The sequence below is a fragment of the Nymphalis io genome, chromosome 21 (assembly GCF_905147045.1).
Source record: "Nymphalis io chromosome 21, ilAglIoxx1.1, whole genome shotgun sequence".
In the NCBI taxonomy this organism is placed as follows: Eukaryota; Metazoa; Arthropoda; class Insecta; order Lepidoptera; family Nymphalidae; genus Nymphalis; species Nymphalis io.
Window position 1 is genome coordinate 4,378,088 of NC_065908.1, and position 25,983 is coordinate 4,404,070.

General features: G+C 32.3%; 1 protein-coding gene across 3 annotated transcripts in view; it reads left to right on the forward strand.

Moving 5' to 3' along the window:
• Positions 1–25,983, forward strand: part of LOC126776810 (transcription factor Sox-6) — a 488,433-nt gene that overhangs the window by 198,504 nt on the left and 263,946 nt on the right. For all 3 annotated transcript variants that reach the window (XR_007669982.1, XM_050499607.1, XM_050499606.1), the window contains 2 exons: positions 8,420–8,956; positions 23,698–23,842. Coding sequence is in view for 2 of the 3 variants with exons in the window: in XM_050499607.1 (XP_050355564.1) it covers positions 8,424–8,956; positions 23,698–23,842 (678 nt within the window). In the remaining variant the exon portion in view is untranslated. The remainder of the gene's footprint in view (positions 1–8,419; positions 8,957–23,697; positions 23,843–25,983) is intronic.

A 25,983-nucleotide genomic window follows, 5' to 3' on the forward strand; every position in this document is an offset into this window, starting at 1 on the left:
CGTCGCTAAATGCATCTTAATATAAACTTTATGATTATTAAACGACCGTCTACTCAAATAAGATCTGCAAAAAACGACCTTGATCCCAAAGTTGCGATCGAATAAATCAAAACAGACATGAATAATAAGTTAAATGAGATGGTATTGTGTAATTCATTCATTGACCTCCCAAAATTAACAGAGATAACGCTTACAAAGGCTTTGATTGAAAAGGGCACCTTTCACTGATTCGCTACTCTTTAATCTTCCATCGAAACAAAACTCAGGATCGTAACAGGATTGTCTGCCCGTTCATTTACTTAGCAAATTATTCTTTGTCGAACGGAAGAGAAGGCTTTGAATCCATTAATTCCCTGATGGGGTCACAAAGAGGTGGTACGAATTAAAATAATGTATTCTACAACTTCAATGGATCCCTCCGTCCGGTTCTGTTATTACAAGAATAATGTATTTAAATCAAAGTCTGCTTTCAGATGAAGATGCCTCCGCTTTGTGAGTCCACCGAATAAGTGATCACGTACGATGCCATTAGGATGTGTTTTATGTGCAAATTATAGGCTTCCATTTTTAAACTCGAATTTCAACATCCCCGAGAACAATTTCGCTTCGTTAGAAAAGTTTTATGCGCTGTTTATTGTACGTTTCGAACGTGTTTGTGTCATCAACATATGAACGCTAATTTACAATACGTATAGAAACAAATCCTGGTTAAAATATTAGTATTTATTAATTGCAAATCCCGACGCAGAGACAACCGTATGCACAAACAGCAAATTAATCCTCACTATCAAAAGGGTTTGGGAAACTACCCTCGGTTACCGGATAATTTAGAATATGATCACCCCATTGCCGATTATTTCGGGGCAAACATTTCGATGTATTTATTTCGGTGTTTATTTTGAAGCGTAATATGTCGTGTTCCACTTTGATGTCGTGAAATCGCTTCTGTTCTTTGTCAGTCGCTCAAGGATTTACATCTATGAAGACATTCATTTAATTTTGGATTTTAATGTTGTTCTGTTTTGGTTTAATTTCCTTTGTAACTTGATAGGGAGTTACTGCCATAGAGGATTTATCTCGAACGTATAGAATTATTGCATATGGTTGGTTGGAGTTTGTTTGGCAGTATGAATGGTTCATTATACGTAGGGATACTTTGAGCGGGGCACAGATAATATTTGCGATGTACACCATTGTTTATGATTTGGACAATTGTTTGTGTTGCTCTGTCAAAGGATGTGCACTTGTTTGTTTTATGAGACGACGGCTATGGAAGGGGAACTGTACAGAGTATTATAAACAATGAGACATGTTTAATGATACATTGACTAAAATACTTTTAGTCGTATTCCCTTTATGGTTGTCGTTTACGTCAAGAACTCCTTCGTGCCGTGGCTTTATCATTTTGGAAAATACTGTTTCCTCGTGCTGGATCGAGTAAAATCTTCAAGTACTGCTCAGAACAAAATTTCTCTATCGAAAGCTTTCCTTTGCGGGCAACTGTGCGGAAATGTAGTGGCATCTTGACTCGAACGCGGGTACTTACTTGTATTTTCATGCTCAACTATAAACCCGCCATTTTTATTTCCACTGTTTCATTCAGAAGTGTTTTGTGCACTTTCTAAGTGGATTGCATTTGTTTCACAATAATATTTATTCAAAAATGTCCCATCGTAACTGAATAGAAAAACTTCATATTTTAAGCTCTTTTGATATTTAATATATTATTTTTTTCTTAATGAACGTTTAAAATTATGTCCGTGGCTGTAGACTTCGTTGACTCTGTGTAAAGTTTTTAATTTAGTAATATAATTAGAGTAATTTGCTTCTTTAAAATAAATTAATATTATAGCATTGAAAATAAATTTGCGTTTGTTCCGCAATAGACTGCAACTTCTGATTATTTTTAATTTATAAATTAGAAAGTAACAGTGTACGTTGATATTTATTAAAACTATATCTAAGTGTATTATATAGATATAACAAAACAAACTAAAAATAACCCCTGATAAACACAAAAATAAATTGCACCAATAGAAAATATCAAGAGAAATTTTGTTTAACAGAGTCATATACAGAGAGAATTATTACCATCAGCAAAATACTCAGAAGGCTGGGAAGACTCGACAATTATCCTAAACGAGAGGGCTGATGAGTGCATTGTGTTGCGTCCTTAGGTCACTGCTGTCTAAGGGTCGTTGAACAAGACCGAAGACGAAATATAAGCAGACTTACGTGAAACAACCAAAATGAAAGGAATGAAAGACGTGAAAAAGCATTTAGAGATGACGTAAACTGCGGACTGGAGGATATAGTGGATAGTTTACAAGTTTCAAAGATAAGAACGTCCATTAGTGTAAATGTTTCAACATTTCGTGTAAATACACGCTTATAAAGTCTTATTTCTTTTACGTGTCTTATATTACTTACAATATTTCGGTTCTAAATGTACTGTCTTTTTTATTATTTGTTAAAAATAAGAAAAAAAAATTAATACATTTGCGTTATCATCTAATCAGATATTTAATATATCACTTCAATACGTGGTAAAATCCCTTCTTAATTAAAAAAAAAATTAAAATCTTAATCTGCCGACTTGGGCAACAATATTAAGAATAATTAAAACAAAATCGGAGATCATTGTCCAAAATTTTCTACCTGATAGGATAGTTAAGATACAATATGTTTTCGTTAATACGAATTCTACTATATACTTTACTTCTGAAATCATAAGCTTTATATTCAAATAATATTTTCTAGAAAATCAACGTTCTATTTTCTTATATTGACGGAGAGCGAGCACAATGATGTTCGACTAATCTTTTCGGTGATTGGGCATTGTTCGAGGGACATTACCGGTATTGTTTGCGACGTAATCATAATGTCTCTTATTACCCTAACGGTGAGGGTGGCTTGTTATTATGGAAATGCTTTCTGTTCGTTCGATACTTTTACTCATAAATAATGTCGTTATAATTTCATTCTTAGTTTATTCGTTTTAGAATGGATACATAATAGCTTCTTTTATTTTAAATTATTCAATTTTTTACATTAGAAATGTAAATGTACTTACTACTTTTTTATTATGAATTGTGACTCATAAGTACAAAATACGCAGTTCTAAGGAATAATTTTCCTTAAAAAGAAATCCGTCTCCATACGTCGGTGCTAGCCCACTTAGGTGGCGTTGTCGCGTGCCCAATGGATAATTTCCCCTATTGTCAGTCACAGGAAAATCTTGGCTACAAAGATATTCATGAAACGCTAGATATGCTTATATATACATAATATGTATTTATTTGCAAAAAATATGTTTTATTACAAACCTATTTTTAAGGAGGCGAATAAGCATAAATTGATTTTTCTCCATCTGGCAGGTAAATTACCTGTAGTAATTTTCCCTTTTCTAGTAAACATAGTCATGTCTTAAAATTACTCGTAAGAATAAAAATGAAAACAAAATAAATAGAAAACCTTATCAGTGCGAGTAATATCATTATGACAAAAATCATTTCGTAAGTGGCCGAAGAACCCGAGGAGGACCTCGGGTTCAATACTTAGGCCAGGCTAATAAAATTCTATTGAGCGTTTGCCGAAATCTGTATAAAATAACCGTAACGTAAGATTTCATACAAACAAATCTAAATTACCCGTCTTAACGATTTGAATGAAACGATGAAAATGGCACATTGAAATTCTATTTACACAGAACGCTTGGAAAATTTATTCCGTTATTGTGAATAAACTTATTATAGAAAAGAATAATCCAGTTACTGGTCCAAGAGGAAAAATACTCCGGCATTTTTCTAAGGAAGACGGAAAAATTCGCATTCGTCATTGGATTAAGAACGCTTCACAATATTTCTAATAACTTTTTTTCTTATTGTAAAATGAAACGACTGCTTTCATTTAATTCGATTTTCGCTTGCAAACGTTAATTTCTAAGCATTCTTTTTAAATGAAAAAGGGATATGATGGCGAATTTATCACCATATATTTGCCTTTAGTTGAATAAACAAGTATAATATTGTGAGAAATGTGTATTAGTTTAAATTAAATTGCTTTGAAGTATATTTTTGTTACTTGGTCATAACAAAATTGGCGCTCAATCATCGATATCTAAGATAACCAATAGGAAACTTGGTGCACTTTAAGACTTATTTAAGACAGGGCGGCGGCAATTTCCTTGAACTAATAGGTTGGGTGCTGACTTGGTCCATCCGTCCATCTCGGGGTAATTCCTAAACGGATGCACATGTTAATATATAAATTAGTTTCCCACTCCGATCGACTTAGAAGGTGCCGACGTTGATGACATTTTTCCTATTATTATTGACAAATGTCATCATATGATTTGTATGAAGAGTATTTATAGAGCAGTGAAGCATAGAACAAAAGAGGCAATTCGTTTAACTTAACTTAATTTTTCTAGAAAAATAAAGAACAAAGAAGGGAATAGTATTCAGTTTATTAAATCTTTCTAATGTCTTTTTTATTATTAACTATTTACTTAATAGAAGAATACAATTAATTTAATAAGTATTGATCTGATAACAAAATTTTTCTCGAAAAAGACGCGAATGATGGTATTGACATTTTCAACAATAACCTAAATCTATTTAGAAAACAATTGGTTTCAATATTTTCAATTAACAACTAATAATAGTGATTAAATCTATTTTCTTATTCATTATTTAGTTCCTTTAGTGTTCATTTCAACATTTCATAATTTCATTTTATTTTTCATTGTCATAACTTGTTCATATTTTTCTGTATAATTTTTTCTTTTCATTTATTGTAAACGTTTTTTGTAAAGTGTACAATGTATTCTTAAGTGCTGATGTTATTTGATTTTTATAAGTGAAATATTTCGTCTACAATCTGTGTTCACATAGTTGTTGGGTTATAACTTAGCTTGCTTATAATGTTTACTTATATATTAAAAGTTATAATCTGTTTTGTGGACCATAAATAAATAAATAAATAAATAGATACGAGAGTTAAAAAATTGCAAGCTTATTTTAAAATGATACAGTTCACACTTCGTAAAGGGTTAGCGGTTCGTTTAACAAAACAATTTACCGTCAATTTACTAACAGCATTGTTTCCCGCCCGACGCTCCCCTCTCAAATTGAAATCAGCTGTGCCCTATTGAACTCAACCCTTGTATTTTTGAAGCATTTCATAAAATTGTCATAAATATATCTTGTTACGGTATAATTAATCGGAAATATTCCTCTCACCGTCCATCAATCAACCCTTGTAAATTTGTCATTATGATAAATATTTAAACGTTAGCTATTGTCCAAAGCAGCTGAGATGCTGTCGTGGTAAAAAACACGTGACACTTAACTGAAGCGAGTTCAAACTTTTGTAGAATAAATATGTGCTTGATTTGGATTTCTAATTCATCTCGTGATCGGCGGCGAAGAAAAAATTCTTGTTTGGTATAAAAATATGGCTCATGTGTATCCATCAACCCATATCAGAACAGCGAGGTAGCGTAAGTTCTAAATCCTTCATATTAAGAGGAGTGAAGCAGCCCAGCACTGGGATATATATCCAACAAACCTTGTGAATTCACTATTTTGATCTTGTTATGGTCCAACATGATGATTATTTTCATAGCATTACTTGTGTCATACTAAATAAACACCTTCCTTATGGTGAAAATAGCTAAGATATTTAATAATTAAATCTAAATGATTGTCGTAAAATCGAAATTGGTAACGAAATTGGCTTAACAATTTTAGCGCCAAATCGCCATATTGTTCACGCCGCATGTTGTTATTGTCCTGTTAATAGAAAGGAAATTAATAGTTACAAACATTTATCGTCTAGCAATCATGAAAGTCTTATTTATAATAAATATAAAGTCGATTTTGCCATAATTCTATAAAAGCTTATGATTGTATTCTGAGAGCACTATCGAGGGATGGAGTGAATACAATTGTAGCAGTAAATCTATTTCATCGTATTTCCAGTCTATTATTGTCAAGTGCAGATTGTTTATTGAATTGAAATCATTTTTTCTTTTTCAATTATCAAATTTATTATTTTCGTAATTCTTAAAAGATTACTTTACGAAGGTTTTTTCCTTGACATAAAAAATCTCCATAGATATTTTTGCCCATGCCTTTAGTGTGCTTCTGTATTATTATGATTGAGTTTAGCAGTTTGATGTGCCTAAATGTTTTTTTTTATTCCTAGACAACATCACAATTTCAAGTTCAATAAATATAAAAAAAATCTAAGTTTCATGATTGAATATTAGAAGGTTAAGAAATGATACGATAATTTAATGAATTTAAAAATTTGCATAATTGTCGTTGTCGTTACATTTGTTTTATAGATAAAGTCAAATGTGTCATATTCGGGAATTATGCTACTGAAGAAGTTTCGTAGCGACGGCAGCGGAATCTTAATCGAATCAGACAGATCATGAAAGTACGAAAATTCAGAATCGAAGGTGTTTGGAATAACTATTACCGCTGTTTGTAATAGGAAATATTTCTCTGAATGGTATGCATATTTATTAGAGTAAACTACCAGTTGTGTCTTGTGTTTAATATGTGAATTACATTTTGCTTTAAAATAAGTGGTAATAGAGTTGATATGCTTAAATGAAAATATGTATTATGTTGAAATTTAAATAACTAAACTCGTCACCACCTCCAAAGCTTAAGGGTCTGTCTGTCATCGTTGTGTAGTCGCTACCCTCTTTTGTCGGCCAATAACACAATTTCTAGTGTCACTGTGCTAACGGAACATTATTATATTAAAGGCGGTTGCCCTTCTTGAAGCCAACTCATCGATTTCTATCAACGAAGAGAAATATTACGTTATTTTAACGATAAATAACAAAAGCAAGTGACACCATTTTTTTTAATGTTATAGTTGCATTCATTTTTCGGGTCAAGATGTTTTAGTAACCAAAGATCGTCGATTCAAGTCTGATCAAGCATTACAGAGTTTTCACGTGCTAACTTGTTTTATAATGTATGTCCTTTTTAACAGTGAAAGAAAACATCTTGAAGGTGTGATGACATGTATTACCAGTCGACCTGCTTATATCTTTACCTTAAAAGAAATGGCCTCTGCCCAATTGCACATAAAACACAAGATGGATACTATTTAATAATGATAAGGAAACGTGTTCATATACGCGATTTGATTTTGATTTTGTCAGCAAAAGTTATTTTCAAAGTAGATCCCGTGACTTTAAAACTTAAAGCAAGCAACGCTGAGCCTGATAATGAAATAACTTGAAATTCGTAGGCTAATTAAGGCAGTGTGTAAACTAACAGACATCAAAGGACGCCAGACAGTGTCTCAACAAGAAATACATTTGTTTGCACATCCAATAAGACGATTGGGATCCCTTATGTATTGATTGGAGTAATAGGATTCCGTACATAACATACATTCCACGCATGTGTGTATTCACATACCATGATAAGACTTGTGTTCGCTAAATAATTCTGTAGTTAGTTAATATTAACTAAGAATTGACATTAAGAAAATCTTAAGAAACTTTTTATACTTATCTGTATCAATGAAACTTTTTATTTTAAATCTTGGAAAAAAATAGTTACACGTTTATTGTTTTGTTTACTGTTTTGTTTACTGGTGGTAGGGCTTTGTGCAAGCTCGTCTGGGTAGGTACCACCCACTCATCAGATATTCTACCGCAAAACAGCAATACTTGATATTGTTGTGTTCCGGTTTGAAGGGTGAGTGAGCCAGTGTAATTACAGGCACAAGGGACATAAAATCTTAGTTCCCAAGGTTGGTGGCGCATTGGCTATAAGCGATGGTTGACATTTCTTACAATGCCATCTTACACTTACCATCAGGTGGCCCATATGCTCGTCCACCTTCCTATTCTATAAAAAAAAAAAAAAAAAAATTACTTTGTAAATATTTTATTTCGAATTTCACTAAGTTTCAAATGAAATCAAATTTATTCGTATTTTCTTTAATACACATCCGTGGTATCCATATAACGGACACCTTAAGTCCAAAGGAGAAGCAATTAGTACAATTAGCAATGCCCAATTAGGTGCTTTAACGAAGCGAGTTCGCAACTAGTCGGGAGTTGGTGACAAACACACTGACGTCCAACCTGCGATACGATCTGATATATTTGTGTTTCTAAACAAGCTTGACAAAATTACTGGTACCTACTGACTCGTTTATAGTTTAAGGTTTATATTTAGATGTTTATTTACGTCTTCAAGATAATTGATTAACGTCAACCGAAACTAATTTATAACTCATCCAATCTAATGTGTCGAATTCACTTAATATCTCCTCAAGATTTTGTTAATTGAATATTTAAATAATGTTTGACGCTTCTCGATATTTGATAGTATAATAGTGTGATGGATTGTGCCTCAATAGACTCTTCTATTTACAGAAACATGTCATCTAAAAGAAAATCGCCACCCTCGAAATTGCAAGAAGGAGCCGCTGACACAGAGAAATCGGAAGCTGGACCTGCCAACCTGGATTTCTCCGACAACCACGAGTCAGACGACAACGAACATCAGAATTTCTACAAATTCTCACCGAGCTCCTCACCTAGAACCTCAATAAGTGAAGAGGAAACGTACGAAGACGAACAGCCGAGCAAGAAGCAACGATTCGACCAATCATTAGACATGACAAATAACCTTCTAGTCCCATCGTCCTTTCTAAGTCTCCACCAGGTCAACGACCTTCAAACTAGAAGACGTGGCTCCTCAGAATGCAGCAGCCCCGGTGCTGAAGCGAAAGTTTTGGGGCTGTGTAACAACAACAATTCATTGTTGAATCACAACAGCGCGTTGTCGCTCGCACCTCCGCATAAGCGGTCTATGGATGATGTGTTGAAGAGATTAACGTCGAAGATGAATAACAGTACGATTAAGGAAGAAAAGAGGCCCACGCCCTCTACTACGCCAGTTAAGCACAAGTAAGCAAACGTCAAAATTTCTCTTATATTTTTATAAACATTGTAAAAATATAATAAAAAATAATAATAAGCGTATGCTGAACCTTTTTACATCAAAATCGTTTTCGTCGCGGACTAATTTATAAATCATTATATTTTTCTGATTAATTTAGTTAAATTGCTTTAAATTTTGTTACTCTTGTGCCCTAGATAGTGAATGATGTTTATTGTTCGGCTGTGCAATTGCGTAAAAATTTAAAAAATATTTCATTTGTCAGTTTTATTAGAATTGCGTTTAATAATAAATTAAAAATGGAATCAATTACTTTTAATACTTTAATATTATTACTATATACATTTCATTATATTATTCGAGATGATAATCTTTAGTCACCTTTATTGGTAATTTCCGATATAATTCATTAATCAAATGTTTTGTTTCGCAGTGTTTATGAAACGATACGGAAATCATTATTATAAAGATAATAAGCCGTGTCATTGAAGATTAATCAATGTTATTCTATTTTCAAAGTTCAAATTGAAAACAGTTTAAAGTTTCAGTGTTATTTTTTTTAATCTCACAGCATTCCATGCTCAGGTTAAAAGACAAACGTTCTTTATATAAAAAAAAGAAAGTATTTTAACTATTGCTATATTTGCAAATCAAATGTTCTCAGCTACAATGTCTACTAAAATTAAATATATATCAGTACATAATTTACTATTTCCTAAATCGTTATAAATGTCGTCATATGTAACGACATAATGACATAACATTAGTACCATTTTAATTACAATGTTTTACTGTCACGAACGCATCAAAATAAAGCAAGTGCTTGACTATTCGTGCTTAGTCGTTTCTATTTAATTAGCCGTATTATGATCCATTAAAAACAATGTTAAGACCACCGCTGGTCTATAAAAGTATTAAACGCCGCTTTAACTAGCTTCTTACCGTTTATGTGTTTGTCATCGTCAATAACGGAAACCCTTTTTTTGTTTTGTTTTGTTACTTCTAAATAATTATCTGTTGCGCTTATTTTAATGCTTGCAATATCTTTATAACTGTTTTGCTTCTAAATTAAATGAAATCAAACAATTATTTTATTTTTCCTCATTTACATTTTTAAGGTCCATTGAAATGGTATTACTATATCTGATCGTTATAAATAGCTACGGTGTCAACGAAAATTATATCGAATTTCGGAGCAGCGTTTATACGTAAAGTTTCAGTGAAACGTTACTTATACGAGTACTGTCATGTGTTCTGGTTTACATTAAAATCAATAGACATATATAATGATTATATAACTTACCTATAAACATTAAAAAATATATTGAAGTGATCATTAACTATAAATTGACGAATAAAAGATAATCCAACTATATTATATGAATACTTAATTATTGCATTAATTGCAATACAAGTAATTAATTATCTTAGATACGGTGATCGCCAGTTCTTCTTGATCTGCAATTGATTATATATAGGTAAATAATGATATCATTCTAATATTATAAAGAGGTAGGTTATGTTTGCTCGTATGATTTATTCGCATTCAATGAAGTATCAATTGCGTTATTTACGGGCCGAGTAGCGATACAAACATCACAGGATTGATCCGGCCTCCAGGGCTATTGTCACTCCTAACACAAGATATACATTTAATTGAGGGGTAAATAGGAATATAGGCGATTTCCTTAAAACTTGAATTATTGATATTCTTTAAAAATACAGTCAATTAAAAATATATATTAACTGTACGTGTCCCTGTGTCCAAGTCCTTTTAGAGATATAAGCTTATGAGAAAGATGACGTAGGAAGTTAGATGTATTATCAAAATACAGAAGAATACGTCACTTTGTATGATATTTGTTCTCGTTTATATTAAAGCATTAATTTTACCCGTCCGATGTGAAGATTTGGATGTCGAAGGACCAAAAGCGCTTAGAGCATTAGATGAAACCAGAGCGGACACCACAGATCGACAATCGTAAAGAAAGGCACTCTCACACCAAGTGGACTGATGAACCCTACCTGACTGCGAAAGACCTATGTCCAGCAGTAGACTGCAATTAGCTGAGATGATGATTAAGTAGCTAGAAAGAAACGGGCAGCCAATCTATTAAACATAATATTATCTCAATTCTATTATAAGTGATCTAGTTTACAATAAAATTGGAAACAGATAATTTAATAATAGCTGAATAAAAGGTTAAGACGCGGTCAGACGATCTTTGTAAATATTTGTATTTACTTAACTAGTATCTACTGTATTATCATCGTAATTAATGGAATGATAATAATTATTGTTTTCGCGGATGTTTTGGTTACTATGGAATACATTGTCATGTAAAATGTTTTGTCGTGTAAAACTATTATGGTTTATTATACCTAATATATAAATATATCTGTTCTTGATAAGACGTTTTGTTGCACTACAGATTGGTGTGAGCTGAATACATGAGGCTGATTGATTATCGACTTTCCTTCCGCTACCCACGAGATCAATTATAAGCCTAAATGAAGTATATGGAATTCATTGTTCTTGACCAGATTTGAATTCTTTATCGACAGTTAGACTATCAACTGGGTTATCACAACTCCTGCCTACTATGTGTAGGCAAATATTTCCCATTTAGATGATAATAGATACCTTCGCACAAGTAAGAGGTATTTGCCGTTATGATGCTAATGTCCAATCATAAGTTCATTATAGTGCGCTTTATTACCATATTCGTGTAGTTTTACTACTGAAATAAAAATGTTTCGCGATATATAATCATGTGAGTGAATACGAAATTGATTAGTTTTTCCATTCAATTTTACATTATTTCCTGGTCATTTTGTCTTAAGATAGAAGACGCCATGACAGAGATACTACCAGGAGCCCATAACTCACATTTTTCTCTGACGCAATTTTTTTGTTCGTTCCATATTCTTGTTCAAAATCAATTTAAAAACGAAATATAATTGTACTCTTGATAAGAATGGATACTGCTTATTTATGGGCGCAAAGCCTCAATAAATAACTTGTAAGCGGTAGTTACATAATAACAAAAGAAATATCGTAACCTAATTCAACGAGGCTCGTTTTGATCGGTATGAAGACAGATGCCCGGCCATTGTCCCGCGGGTATATACTAATTAAACGCAGTGCTAATCGACTGAGATTAAGATGTTAGATCGTAATGTATAGCAATCCATCTACGTTATGATGTGGCCATTTTTGTGTGGTACAAGTGAGAGGTCAGCAGGGGAAAATATTTGTATTTTATTTCAGTATCCTTTATATGATAGAGCAGTTAAATAAAGCCCAACCTTAAATAAAGAAGTAGGTAAATTTAATTGCTCAGGCTATTATGCTAGCTTATCACATCAAGAGGATAACATTAGGGGATCACTTTCTGTTAAATAGTCTGCCTACTGAGCAGAATATTTTAAAGAATGAAGAGAGCAATGTCTTTACATGATTTTTGCAAAATATATGACATCGACAACTTAGCCTAACTTCAGGATATTACTAAGAATCTCTTGACAGAAAAACCCAATAACTTGTAACCGGAACCACTCACAATAATATTATAGATTCTCTCCAATGGCTTATAGATTGGACCACACTCTTTAGCATAAGCGTTAACAATAGGCCAGAACGTAATTTGTAGTGATATATTTTGGGCAACACAATGAAAATGTTACGGCCAAGAAAGGCAGGTAACATTAGTTAATATGAACATCATATTAATGATTGTTCTAAGCGATCGTTCACCCGCGGCACTTTTTCATAAGTGCTATTAAACAATGTTTTTGATTTATGGAAGTTTGCGCGTATTTATTTCACACAAACTGATGGTTAAGTGATCTTATAAGGCAGTTCAGTATGATCTAGCTACAAAACCTGGGTCGAGATGATATAAATTTATTAAGTTTTTCCATAGAATCATTACCAGCAAGTCCTTAGTTAAGAATTTGGGTAGTGTTTCATTCCTGTGCCTCAGCGAGCACGTATTGCCTTTGGTAGTACACTATCGTTGTCCCATCTGATTACCAGAACAAGGGAATAGAATAGCTTATGATTTTTACAATGCTAGTTATAAAACGAAGGTGACCAATATCATTAGAAGGTATATTTGTTTGAACTAAAATAAAAACAACAGATTGAAAAAGTACACATGATGATACAATATATATTGTGATGCAATTTTTATTTGAAAATCTATCAAAACTAAAGAATACTTTACTGGTGGTAGGGCTTTGTGCAAGCTCGTCTGGGTAGGTACCACCCACTCATCAGATATTCTACCGCAAAACAGCAATACTTGATATTGTTGTGTTCCGGTTTGAAGGGTGATTAGCCAGTGTAATTACAGGCACAAGGGACATAAAATCTTAGTTCCCAAGGTTGGTGGCGCATTGGCTATGTAAGCGATGGTTGACATATCTTACAATGCCATTGTCTAAGGGCGTTGGTGACCACTTACCATCAGGTGGCCCATATGCTCGTCCACCTTCCTATTCTATAAAAAAAAAAATATTAGTATCAATATAGTTTGTTTACAAGCTTTTATATACTACCTTCGATTTCACTCAAGCCATTTGGAATTCGTTCTTGCAGAATACGTCAACAGATTTAATACCGCTTACGTCAAGCTCTGTAAATTGAATACCTAATAGACAAGACGAGATATGTCATACGAAAACAATCGACAAGGCCTCGTGACAATGCGTCTTTGTGTTCCACAATAAGTCTTTACATGGTTGACAAAGTGGCATTCTGCAAAGATTTGCCGCACACATGCAATACAATACAATGCTGTTGAGTTAATTGTCTATTACAAACGGACGTTTATGTTTATTGTAAATAACTTATGGTTTGTTTTATTGTTTTAATTGTTCATATTATTTATTTAAATATGGCGAAGGAAATAGATTTGCTTTTGAAAATGCTTACCTTTATAAAGTCATTCCTTAGATCCTAGCAAGGCTTACTTTGGTTTGCTATTATCTTTAAAGTAATAGGTAGCGGGGGGGGGGAGCATAACAGGTTGATAGTATAAATGAACAGGATCAGGCTCTAAAATATTTGTATTTAATTAGACAATAAATTTTATTCAATGGGACATAATACAACAATCGCATCGCACACATAAATATTTGTTGTTTTTCATTTGTCAGTAAAATTGAAAATTTTTCTTCCATAATATGTGGCAATATATGTCTCTCATAATCCGTTTTCCGGATAGGACAGTTATCTGCCACGAGCGGAGAGTTTACGCGCAAAACCAGCGACTTAACGTGCTTTTCGAGGTTTGATAGCGTGAACACCAAACAACTCCGGAATACTACAATTTCTTGACAAAAAACCCCAATAACTTTTTATTTCGTCCGACCTTGGATTTGCACTTTTAGAAAAAAATCATTTGACCAACGAGACATTTACATACATGACATGTAGAACATACAAACAAAGTAAATACGTAACCCTTTCTGCTGCGCTGTGGTTTCATAAAAACTCAACTTCGTTCTCATATTAATCAAGCTAGCATAGCGTAGGGAAGTGTCGGATGAGATGCCGCGGTGTCCACAAAGGATTGTTGTATTATCCTGTTGTTTTTTCCTGTAATCTTCACGATTACGTCTAATTATTCTTTATGTGTATAAGAACCGTTAAATTAGTCGTTAGTTCGAATTAACCGACCGGTTTTTAGATTTAATTACAATAATTTAAATTACTAATTTCTTTATCCATACTTTAACATTCGAAATCGCTTTGTCCGTTTGTTACGTAGACTTTTTCGGTTAAATTATTGAGCCGATTGTTATAAAATTTTACGTGAAAAGAGTCAATTCACCAATGTAACAGTAACAGACTGTTAATGTCCCACTGCTGGGCTAAGGCCTCCTCTCCCTTTTGAGGAGAACGTTTGGAGCTTATTCCACCACGCTGCTCCAATGCGGGTTGGTAGAATACACATGTGGCAGGATTTCAATGAAATTAAACACGTGCAGGTTACCTCACGATGTTTTCCTTCACCGTCAAGCACGAGATGAATTATAAACACAAATTAAGCACATGAAAATTCAGTGGTGCTTGCCCGGGTTTGAACCCACGATCATCGGTTAAGATTCACGCGTTCGATCCACTGGGCCATCTCGGCATTTTTTTTCACCAATGTATATTACCTATATATATTTATTATTTAGCTTTAAATCTATTTTACCGTAAAGCATTGTAAGGAAATTATGTAGGTTCAATTACTAAACTTCTATGATTAAAGCTTGATTTACTTCCTTATAGGAACGTAATGTTATATTCTACAGTAACTATTATATAACTTGACTTTAAAAAAAAACAATTATGATCATCAAATATCAACTAACGCACGTAACGGTAATAAACCTCAATTATAACTTTGCAATTTAATAATCTATTTGAAGCTACGTTTATAGGCTTCGTACTTTCAACTAAAGATATTTTAATATATTATTTTTCCTGTAAATATGTGAATTATATAACATTATTTTATTACGGAACGGTCACATTGCAAAAGTCAGCTTTATCGTTTTGCCGCCTTCATCATTTGAAATTGGAATGCAGCGTTAAGCGCAACGCTGTGATTGGCTCATACAATATTCAGAGCAGCCAATCGCAGTGGATCTGTGTTGCTAGTGCATCAAAAATTCCATCTGAATATACCAGTGTGGCGAGCACTAAAAATGATAATACCAACATGGCCAGCCATACAATTTGCAATGAAGAATTCATGTAACACACGCCTTTACATTTGGTATGTACTTTTATTGAACATACAAAATCGAATCGTCCGGTCCATTTTATTTATTGGCAATGTATGCAGTACGTTTATAGGCGATTCTACTAAAACGACTTTTATTAGATGACCGGAGCAGACGATGGCTGAAAGTGGGTAATCAAACCCGCATTATAACCGTAAGATCTGGATATAAACCTGGTCTATATAATATACCTGATGATATTTTAAAACATTTAGCATACCTACCAGTATAACACATAAGAAGCACTTCTAATACTTCTAGTACTTCAGGTAGGTACAGTGACAACTTACCATAACAAAGTATGGGATATATTTTTACCACATTTTTTATTTTAACACCCCTTTAACGTTTCTTAATATCAACATCTCATTTCTAATGTCCTTCAATAATAAAGAAGTATTTCATTTAAAAAAATAACATTATAATTTTAAATGGAACGCGAATTTAATTCCGCTATGCACTCTAAGTTGCTTTCATCTCGTATCTGTCTCGATAATAAGCTGGTATTAAAAAAAAAACAATGCCAGTTAAGCTAATTATTACTGGCAACACTGGCGATCAATCGCGATTGCATTCAAAATAAACGCTGAATCAGTGTAGTTAATACATTAGCATTTTTATATTTAAGCTGATCATCGGTCTCTCATCACAGAACGCATGTTCGTTTGTTTGAATACTCGATATGTCTCGGACCTCAACGAGGCATAGCGAGTGTGTGCAGCCGACATAAAACAAATTTGACCTTAACCTTATTTAAAATGCATTTAACCACCGCAAACAGTAGCGAGGCCTATAAAAACAGCGAGTGACAAACGATACCGTGGACTAGCTTTTAAAATAATAATGAGTGCATTGTCAGCGAAAGAATGGTATGGATTTTTTAATTAATTTCAATGCGGATTTATAAAAAAAAATCTCAAGCTTTATATATTAATCTTGGATAGGTTTCTGGTCATAAAATCAATTGCTATTCAATGAACCAATTTATTCATTCCACGTGTAAGTAGTTGTCATAACGTCTTGCAACTTTTACTGTTAGTGCTTACTTCTAGATATTGCCATTAGTAAATTTTATTACAAGCCGTGTGCAGTTTATTTTAAATACGAGTTACTGGTTTGAGCACGAACGAATATACATATGTTTTTAAATAAAGCCTTCATGTGTATGCAAACAAAGAAAGAACTATTTAAATTTTAAAAGTAATAGGAATATCTATACAATGCTATCATTTGTGACGAGGGGTGAAGAAGATGGATGGCGTAGCGACTTACCGTTGTCTGGCGTTAAGGGATTTTTTTTATTGTTGCCCGCAAATTGTGTCGGCGTGCCAACCCTAGCGGTGCATACTTTATGCCCTCACTTGTATTTACGATCAATGTGATACGTGTACTTGTGGCCGTCGAAAGAAATTTGAATGATATTCCTTATTCAAATATTTATGTTTTAACAAAAAAATTATAAGATACAAAATTATTAAGCCGAGATGACCAATTGAAGAGAACACGTGAAGCGCAACCGAATATCGCGGGTTCAATACATATTATGCAAAAAACCTGGGTTTCTCAGTAAAATATATCAGATGAAACTATTCCATATATAGCAACCATTTTAGCATATATTTTATTATTAAATAATCCAATAATACGAAAGTAAAAGTTACATCAAACATTTTTAATAAATTATTTGAAGACAACTATAATATAGGTACTTACCCAAAAACGACACAAACCGGTTCTCGCGGAGTAAAAGCTCCACCAATTCAACCTGTAGGTTTCACATGGAATTTAGATTTAAGCGTATCAAGACCAAAAGCTTTTAGGTCTTCGTGAACATATGATGACAGAAACCTTCGAGGATATTTCTATGAAGGTTTTGTCACATCAAGCGCAATCTTCCAATAGGCATTTCCTTGCAGTTTTATAAAATACAACGCACCGAATTCATATATATAGTACTGTAGACTTTTTTATAACGGATACGATACGTTCCCGATTCAATTCCAATCCAACTTTTTTTGAGGAGATGAGAGCTTATTCGACCACGCTGCTCTAAAGCGGGTTGGTGGAATACACAAGTGGCAGAATTTCAGTGAAATTAGACACATGCAGGTTTCCTCACGATGTTTTCCTTCATCGTAAAGCACCAGATGAATTATAATTACAAATTAAGCAAATGAAAATTCAGTGATGCTTGCCCGGGTTTGAACCCACGATCATCGGTTAAGATTCACGCGTTCTTACCACTGGGCCATCTCGGCTATATATATATATATATATATTTATACGATTAGTAAATAAAATTAAATAATAGAAAAACGGATAAACGGCAACGATTACGTTCCGATTCAATTGCGATAAAGTGACACCCCATTAGTAGAATTTGACCTCTTGATACTTGTGCAAAGTCCTTACCTTCACGTCAAAATAAAAATCACGGTTTTAATTTATTCGTACGAAATCGACGATCCAAAATAAAAAGAGTATTTTTTACCAAATCAAGTCTCAAAAATATCAACGAACAGTATATTTGAATAATTAAAAATACACAAAAGATCCTAAAGATATAATCTTTAATTAACATAATTAATTGCGTCCAATCGTTCAAAATGTTACGGGGAAACCGTATCGGGAAATAATAGGGCATTTTCTCATTTGCTTCTTAGAGTACCATCAAAGAAATATAATTTCGATCGAGAAATAATATCAAAGGAAACTTTTAAAAAGAGAATGAAGACATGTTTTTTTTTCACAATTATGACACCGTCAGATGGGCGTGACGGGTGATATTGGGTGACTCGAAGTTATTTAAAAAGGTAAAGTTTGCACAGGCTGATCGTAATAAGATATTATTTCTGTATACCAAAGAGAATTTCCTTATATTTATTTATGAAATATCGATTATGAATCAACTTGAATATAATCTAAGAATATATTATCTTTATAATAAATAAAAATAATTTAATGTAGTTCATTTTATTTTGTATAGTTTTATTACAAGGACAAACTTTCTACGATAAATTTAATTTAATAAAAAACAGTACCAAAAATAACATCATTTATTTTACAGTACATACACATATAAAATGCTTAAAACATTAACAAATGTTCAGACACTATATATCGTTATATTATCTCAAATATTTTTAATTGAGCCTTAAAAACAATAATTATTGATTTAAATAATCAAAAATTTTTTATCGACTTTGTATATCAATTATACATTTTAAATTTCATATCCAATACAAGTATCAAATTCAGTGTGCGATGTTATTATCGCTAACACTTAAAATTTCTAGAACACGATGTACTACGTCAAAATTCATCTCGTCGGCCCCTAGCATGCATTTTAATGACATCACCCCGCTAACCCTTAAGAGATTTCCTTGTAGAATACGTGCTTTTGTTATTCGCTACATTTATATATATACATACATATTATTTATATATATATTTATATATATACATTTATATATATAGTTGTCAATTTGTTTTTTTTTTCAATGCTTATATCAAAAGCTGTAATATATTAGGCTCAATAAATTTGTACAAAAATTTAGCTGAATAATAAATATAATTTAACCATCTTAAATTACGATTCAAAAATGATTGTAACAGTGTGTTTGAATAAAGTATATATATTTTTTGTTCATTACATTATATATATTTATTTAATCAAATATAAAGCTTCGTCTTGCAATATAAATATAATAAATATTCACAAAGAGACCGGAATAAGAAAATGTTTAGATTTAAATGTTTAAGAATATGAAAGATACATGAATAAGATGAAAGTATGTAGGTTACACATCTCAAACGGCCTGAATTGCCTGTTTATAAGACAAGAGATCTTAAAGTCTAATATTTAACTGTAAATCGATTGAATTCTGAGTACATTATAGGATTACTTATATCGTTTTAAAAGTAGAGAAAAATTACAAACTAAATTATATTTTGTTGAGTGAATTGGATATATTAGTCACCCTAGACTAATATACCGTTTCGTTAGGGTGGACTATAGACATTATATAGCTTATGTTTTTAGTGGAAAATTGATTGAATCGAATCGATGTCTGAAATTGCGTTTAAAATTTGTTTTTGTCGGTCGAATCGAAAGCGATTTGAACCGTATTAAGTGTCTTTAGTAAAAGTCTAATTTCGTCTTTTGTCGAATGATTTTTATCACTTACACTTAGGTAACTGAGTTGTTGTAAGTATTGTGAATTTAAAGTTACCAGTTAGTAAGAACATCAGTTGTTCGATTTCTTTACAAATAATGATAAAGTAATCACCACGGTTAACTTGCAAAGTCTACATACAAATGAAGATATAAAATGCATATAATTTAACACAAAACTGCCGTATTGAATCGAATCAATACAAAAACAAGGCATTTTATTCGGCAGACAATAAATTACAAGTGGCGTTCCAGTGAACAGGAAAATAAAACATTGCTTTTGATCAGGTTGTATCGGCGAGGCGTTTGTAGCGACTGACGTACTTGAGATTAAACATTCGTTCATTTAGGGTGCTATGTTTTCCTTTTAATGTTGTTTATTTTTTTGGTTAATAACGTAAGTTTTTTTTTTCATCAATGAACAGTATCAATTGGGACACTTTTCCAGGTTGGCGAAACATTGATGTGAGGGATGGTTAATATATACTGCCAATGTCTATGGGCGGTGGTAACCTACGATCAGGTGGACTATTTGCACGTCCGCCTATTTAAAAAAAAACAAACTTAGCAAAGGCACTTTTAGACCCCTTCATAAGAAGGCTTAGAGCTTATTACATAACGCACTTCATTGCGGATCGGTATATATAAACAGGAATTTTATCCGAGATATTATCCTCATAATGTTATCCATTACTACCAAACACGAGATGAATCATAAACAAAAAACAATCACATGAAATGTCAGTAGTGCTTGGTCATGTTTGATTTAATAAATACTAATCAGAATGAAACCAGTAATATAATTACTTATTGGAAACTATAGTTTTTATTTAACACAGACGAAGGCGTACATATAAATATAAGTATTATGTTTTGAACGAGATAAACTTTAATGTCACAATGGCAGGTGTAGAACACTTTTGTTCGTAATAAGAATGCTTGTAAATCTACACACGCCCACACAACATATATGACATACTAAGATTGCAAAATGTAGAGAGAAATCGAACCTGAAGTCTCTAACAACTGGTAACATTAAAATTAGTGGAATCGTTTATGGTGTTATAATTTTTAAATTTGGAATTTGATTGTAAGTAAATAAAAATAATTAACGTTATTTGTTGATACGCGCCCGCTTCGGTCGTTAGCTTTATTATAGTTATACATTTTTAAAATAATTAATTTATTAAATAATAACGTATATTTACAACGTAATCGTTTTATATGCAAATTTTCTACACAGTTTAAATATAATTGAGTAACAAACACTTTAAATTTAAAATATTAACTAAGAATTAAGATAAAATAACGCACTTCAATCATTCATACGGATAACAACGTGAACGATATTTTGATGGGTAGGCCTTTAATATTTTGTGACAAAAAATAAGTTTCTTAATTAGCGCTCGTTACGATAATGGAAATGATTGACGGACCTGCCACCGGTTACTGGTCCAGCGAAAGTGGACCCATTGTAGCTCTGACCTAAAATAACAAGAATAAATCATTATAATTATAATTTCTTGCCGTGCGTGGGTGGGGATTGAAAGTTTTCTGATCCAGTTCAGTAATAAAATTGATAATAATCCTGGAATATTGAATACAGTAATTAGAAACATTAGAAGCGTTCGTTAAATATTTCCACTTGTTTATATATTTTTATTAGTTATATACTTTTACATTGAACGTTAAATACTTCGTTAATGTAGTAACAAGCTTTTAAATTTGCACACTCTGAGTTCATATGTACAGTAACAGTAACAGCCTGTTAATGTCCCACTGCTGGGCTAAGGCCTCCTCTTCCTTTTGAGGATAAGGTTTGGAGCTTATTCCACCACGCTGCTCCAATGCCGGTTGGCAGAATTTCAATGAAATTAGACACATGCAGGTTTCTTCTCGATGTTTTCCTTCACCGTTAAGCACGAGATGAATTATAAACACAAATTAAGCACATGAAAATTCAGCGGTGCTTGCCCGGGTTCGACCCCACGACCAACGGTTAAGATTCACTCGTTCTAACCATTAGGCCATCTCGGCTTCTCCTCAAAAGGGAGAGGAGGCCTTAGCCGAGCTTTGGGACATTAACAGGCTGTCACTGTATTGTTATGCTTATGACTTAAAATGATTGAATTAATGTATTTCATATGTATATTTTAGTCAAAATGCAATGCATTATTAATTAATTTATATTCCGTCATATCATTTTATCTAAATATTTTGTTTATTCCAAATTTAAAAAACGAAACAGAAATACGAAGATTATTTTAATGTCTAAATTATTAAATATGAATTAAAACTGGTTCGTGTTGTCATCGTAAGGGTTGGGGTTCACTTTAAAGTTCTATAATAACTATATTATAGCTTCTCTTTGCCTGGATTTTTCATAAATATATCTTATTAATATAAAGAAAAATCGAATGCATTCCAAATTTAAAAAAAAAGCAAAACACACATACGAAGATTATTTTAATGTCTACATTATTAAATATGAATTAAAACTGGTTCGTGTTGTCATTATAAGGGTTGGGGTTCACTTTAAAGTTCTGTAATAACAACCTTTGTTGGTTGACAACATTCTAAAGTCAGTGGTTTCTGATGAATTATTCACGGCTTGGTAACTGTATGCTGTAATTTCGAAATGTTTCCGTGTAGATCAAAGTATAAACTTTGAAATTTATATATTATATATTTATTAATATAAACATATATTCAATTAAATCATAATCTAGAATTCTTAATTAGCTTTCAATACTTAGACTTGCATGTTTAACAAAAGATAAAGAACACGCCTAATATTGTCCTTGGGCCTTTTTTAATTTTTATATTCAAATTACGCAAAAAAAATATTCAATTCGCGTATTAAAAACTTCAATAGTGAGATAAAATATAACATGTTTAATTATGATTATTTAATTTAGGCTGTATGTCATAATGAAACTGGCTTACGGAACTTAAGGCGAATAAAACCGCGGGACAAAGTTCGTCAAATATTATAGTGTGTACAGTAATCTTTCCTAACGATAAGTCAAATTTATTAACATATATAATATTCACTTATAATGCTGTCTTCTTCTTTCGTATGACAAATCAACAATGCCAGAAAGAGCAGAATGAGTTTTTAACTAATCAGTCTTTTATCAATGTCTTGTTATACGTAAGGCCGTAAATGATATCCTAATTAATCGGTTCCTATTTAATAAATGAGTAATAATTAATAGATTCAAGTTGTCTCCTCTGTATAAGTTACTTTAGAATCTTAACAGAATCTGAATTTTATAACGTTATCAATTTTAGTCCGATAAAAATGTTGAAAATCGATATTTTATCATTCTTAAGCATTAAGTAAGTCTAATATTGTATTAAAAAAAATATTTTAATTATGAGTGTAATAAATTTTTTTAATAAAAAACTCAAAGCGTAGAACTTACCTTTAATGAATATGATGTTTTTCGCATCAATTATTATGCCGTCTCACAATGAAACCGTCAATGTGAAAGGAACGAATCGCAATATTAATTGTTTCTGATGTGTCTTACATATCGCGGACTGAAATCAAGAATGCGTTGTATTAACCGACATACATACATATATTTGATTGATATAATGTGGATTCGAACAGACGCCTGTTTGAATTTTATTTCTTTTCTTATATAAAATTTTTAGTCATTTTTGATAATAAAGTAAAATTATAATATTTGAAAAAAAAACGTACTTAGTTGTGTTTCTCTAATCAATAGACAAAGAGAGTCACTTTTGTTTTTATAATATTAGTATAATTTTTTTTTCTTATAGTGATCGACGAGGCGTGCTAGACGCGGCGGCGCTACAGGCATTCGCTGGAGAAAGCGTTTTGGAAAAAGAACGACAGTTGTCGGAGATGATCTTGCAGCTCCAGATGGTGAGAGAACAGCTACTGGCTCAACAAGAACACACTAAGGTATGTACCTACCAAATCGATCAAAATCCATTTAAACCTCTTGCGAGCACTTCTGGCTTGTTATTTTACAAGATTAATTTGTGTGCCGAAACCGAGAAGAAACGGCGAGAAAATCAATAATTTTATTTATCGACAAACATGTTACACAGATAATAAAATATAATTCAAACATTATTTATCGATAGCAATGAATACTAAATCCACATTTTATCGTCTATGTTATAATCCTTTATTGAGTAATACGTCTTATCAAAAATGATGTAATTTTTTTAATTAGTAAAGCTAATAATATTGGAGAATTTATTATAAAATCGGACCTTGCCCAATAAACAATAACTATAAAAACCCGAAATAGGACACTATATACATAGTATAAATTATAACGTATATCTAAATACGTATGACGTTTTAAAACTGAGCGTAACAATTCACAATTCCATTTCTGTAATAAAACTGCAAGAGAAAACATTTAAATTAAATTTAGAAACAGCACAAGGGACCTTATTTAAAGTTAAACAACAAAGTCTTCGGAACGAAATCGAGGCACAAGAAACGAACTTAATTTGGAGGAAGGATAAACAAAACCAGTTGGTCCGTGAATTAGAATTTCAAAAGAAACTTACTCGCTGTTTTTCTTAGTCACTTTGCATTTGTTACACTCGCACTCGTTTGTTGCACTCGATATTTAAATTGATAAGCGGGACGATAAGTACGTTTTGGAACATACAACGTATTACATACATACTTATAAACATTATTTAGTTAATTAAACACGGATATCTGTTATCGTTGATTCGATTCGAAAGCAGACAAAGCATTGTAAATAATAATGAAGATTTATAAATGGTTATTTTAATAAAGTACTTTTATTTCTTATATAATCTTTTAATATATTAAGTAAATTTGTAATAAGTTTATTTAACATAATAAAAAAATATATGTACTTGTTTAAATAACTAATATAAAATGTTCAGGGATCATAACGTATGACAATTATTCTTATAGGAATAAAAACATTAACGAAATGATTGAATGAAAGATATAACTGATTAAAACTACGAGAATAATGGAAACTTTTTTTTGAACGATGGTTAAATGATTGATTGAAATTTCATTATATAATTTGAAAGTAAATATAGTAAATGTACAATTAACATGACGATCGGTTGAAGTATATATACATGTACTACTACAGCGCCATCTAGCGGCAAGTTAAAACAAAGTGATTAGCATAAGAATCTTTTCGGTGTCAGTCTTTTAATCTCAAACATATATAAAATAAAACGACCGAATTGCTTTGTGAAACGTTTGTTTTGACCTTCAGAAAAGTAAACTATTTCTATACAAAAGCGAACAAAAGTCGGACGCTTCGAAGAGGGTTGTATTCAAATCTATCCATGACCTTGCATCTTAAACATCCGTCTGGACATCGAGGGGAGTTAATCTGGACACGGAACAACAAGATCAGATTTGATACGGCTTGCTTTTCATCACCTGCCACTTAGTATTGCAACATTTAATATATGAGAAAATAAAATTTCAATCTTATCTTTTATAACATTTATAGATGTCCCACTGCCGGACTAAAATCTCCAATAAGGGTTTGGATACACATGTGCAGTGGCGTAGCTATCGTAGGGCCAGGTGGTGCAGTGCACCAGGGCCCCGGAGCTCAGGGGGCCCTCTAACCTCAGCTTTGAAAAGAGGGGAGCATAAAATAAAAAAGCGTTTTTTTTTTTTAAATTGAAAATCACCAAGTACAGAACTCCTGATTTAAGATTTTTAGCACAAGCGCCAAGCGTCCTCGATTAGCATTTTTGTTATCGTTATTTCAATTATTTGGTAGTTTTGATGAGTACGCCCGTAGCACATTGGATCAGCGATAAGCTCACGTGCTTGACGGTCGTGAGATCAATTCGACAATTCCACCTATCAACTTTTTAGTTATACAATTGTACTTATTACTGTAAATGTAATATAAGTTCAAGCTACGCGGAAAGAGGAGATGAGGGCTCGATTCTTTCCTTATGCACCGGGGCCCTTGTCCACCTAGCTACGTCACTGCACATGTGGCAGATATTATTGTGTGTGTTTAAAAACAAATGAATAATTCACAATCTTCGAGAATCACGAGCTGTAGC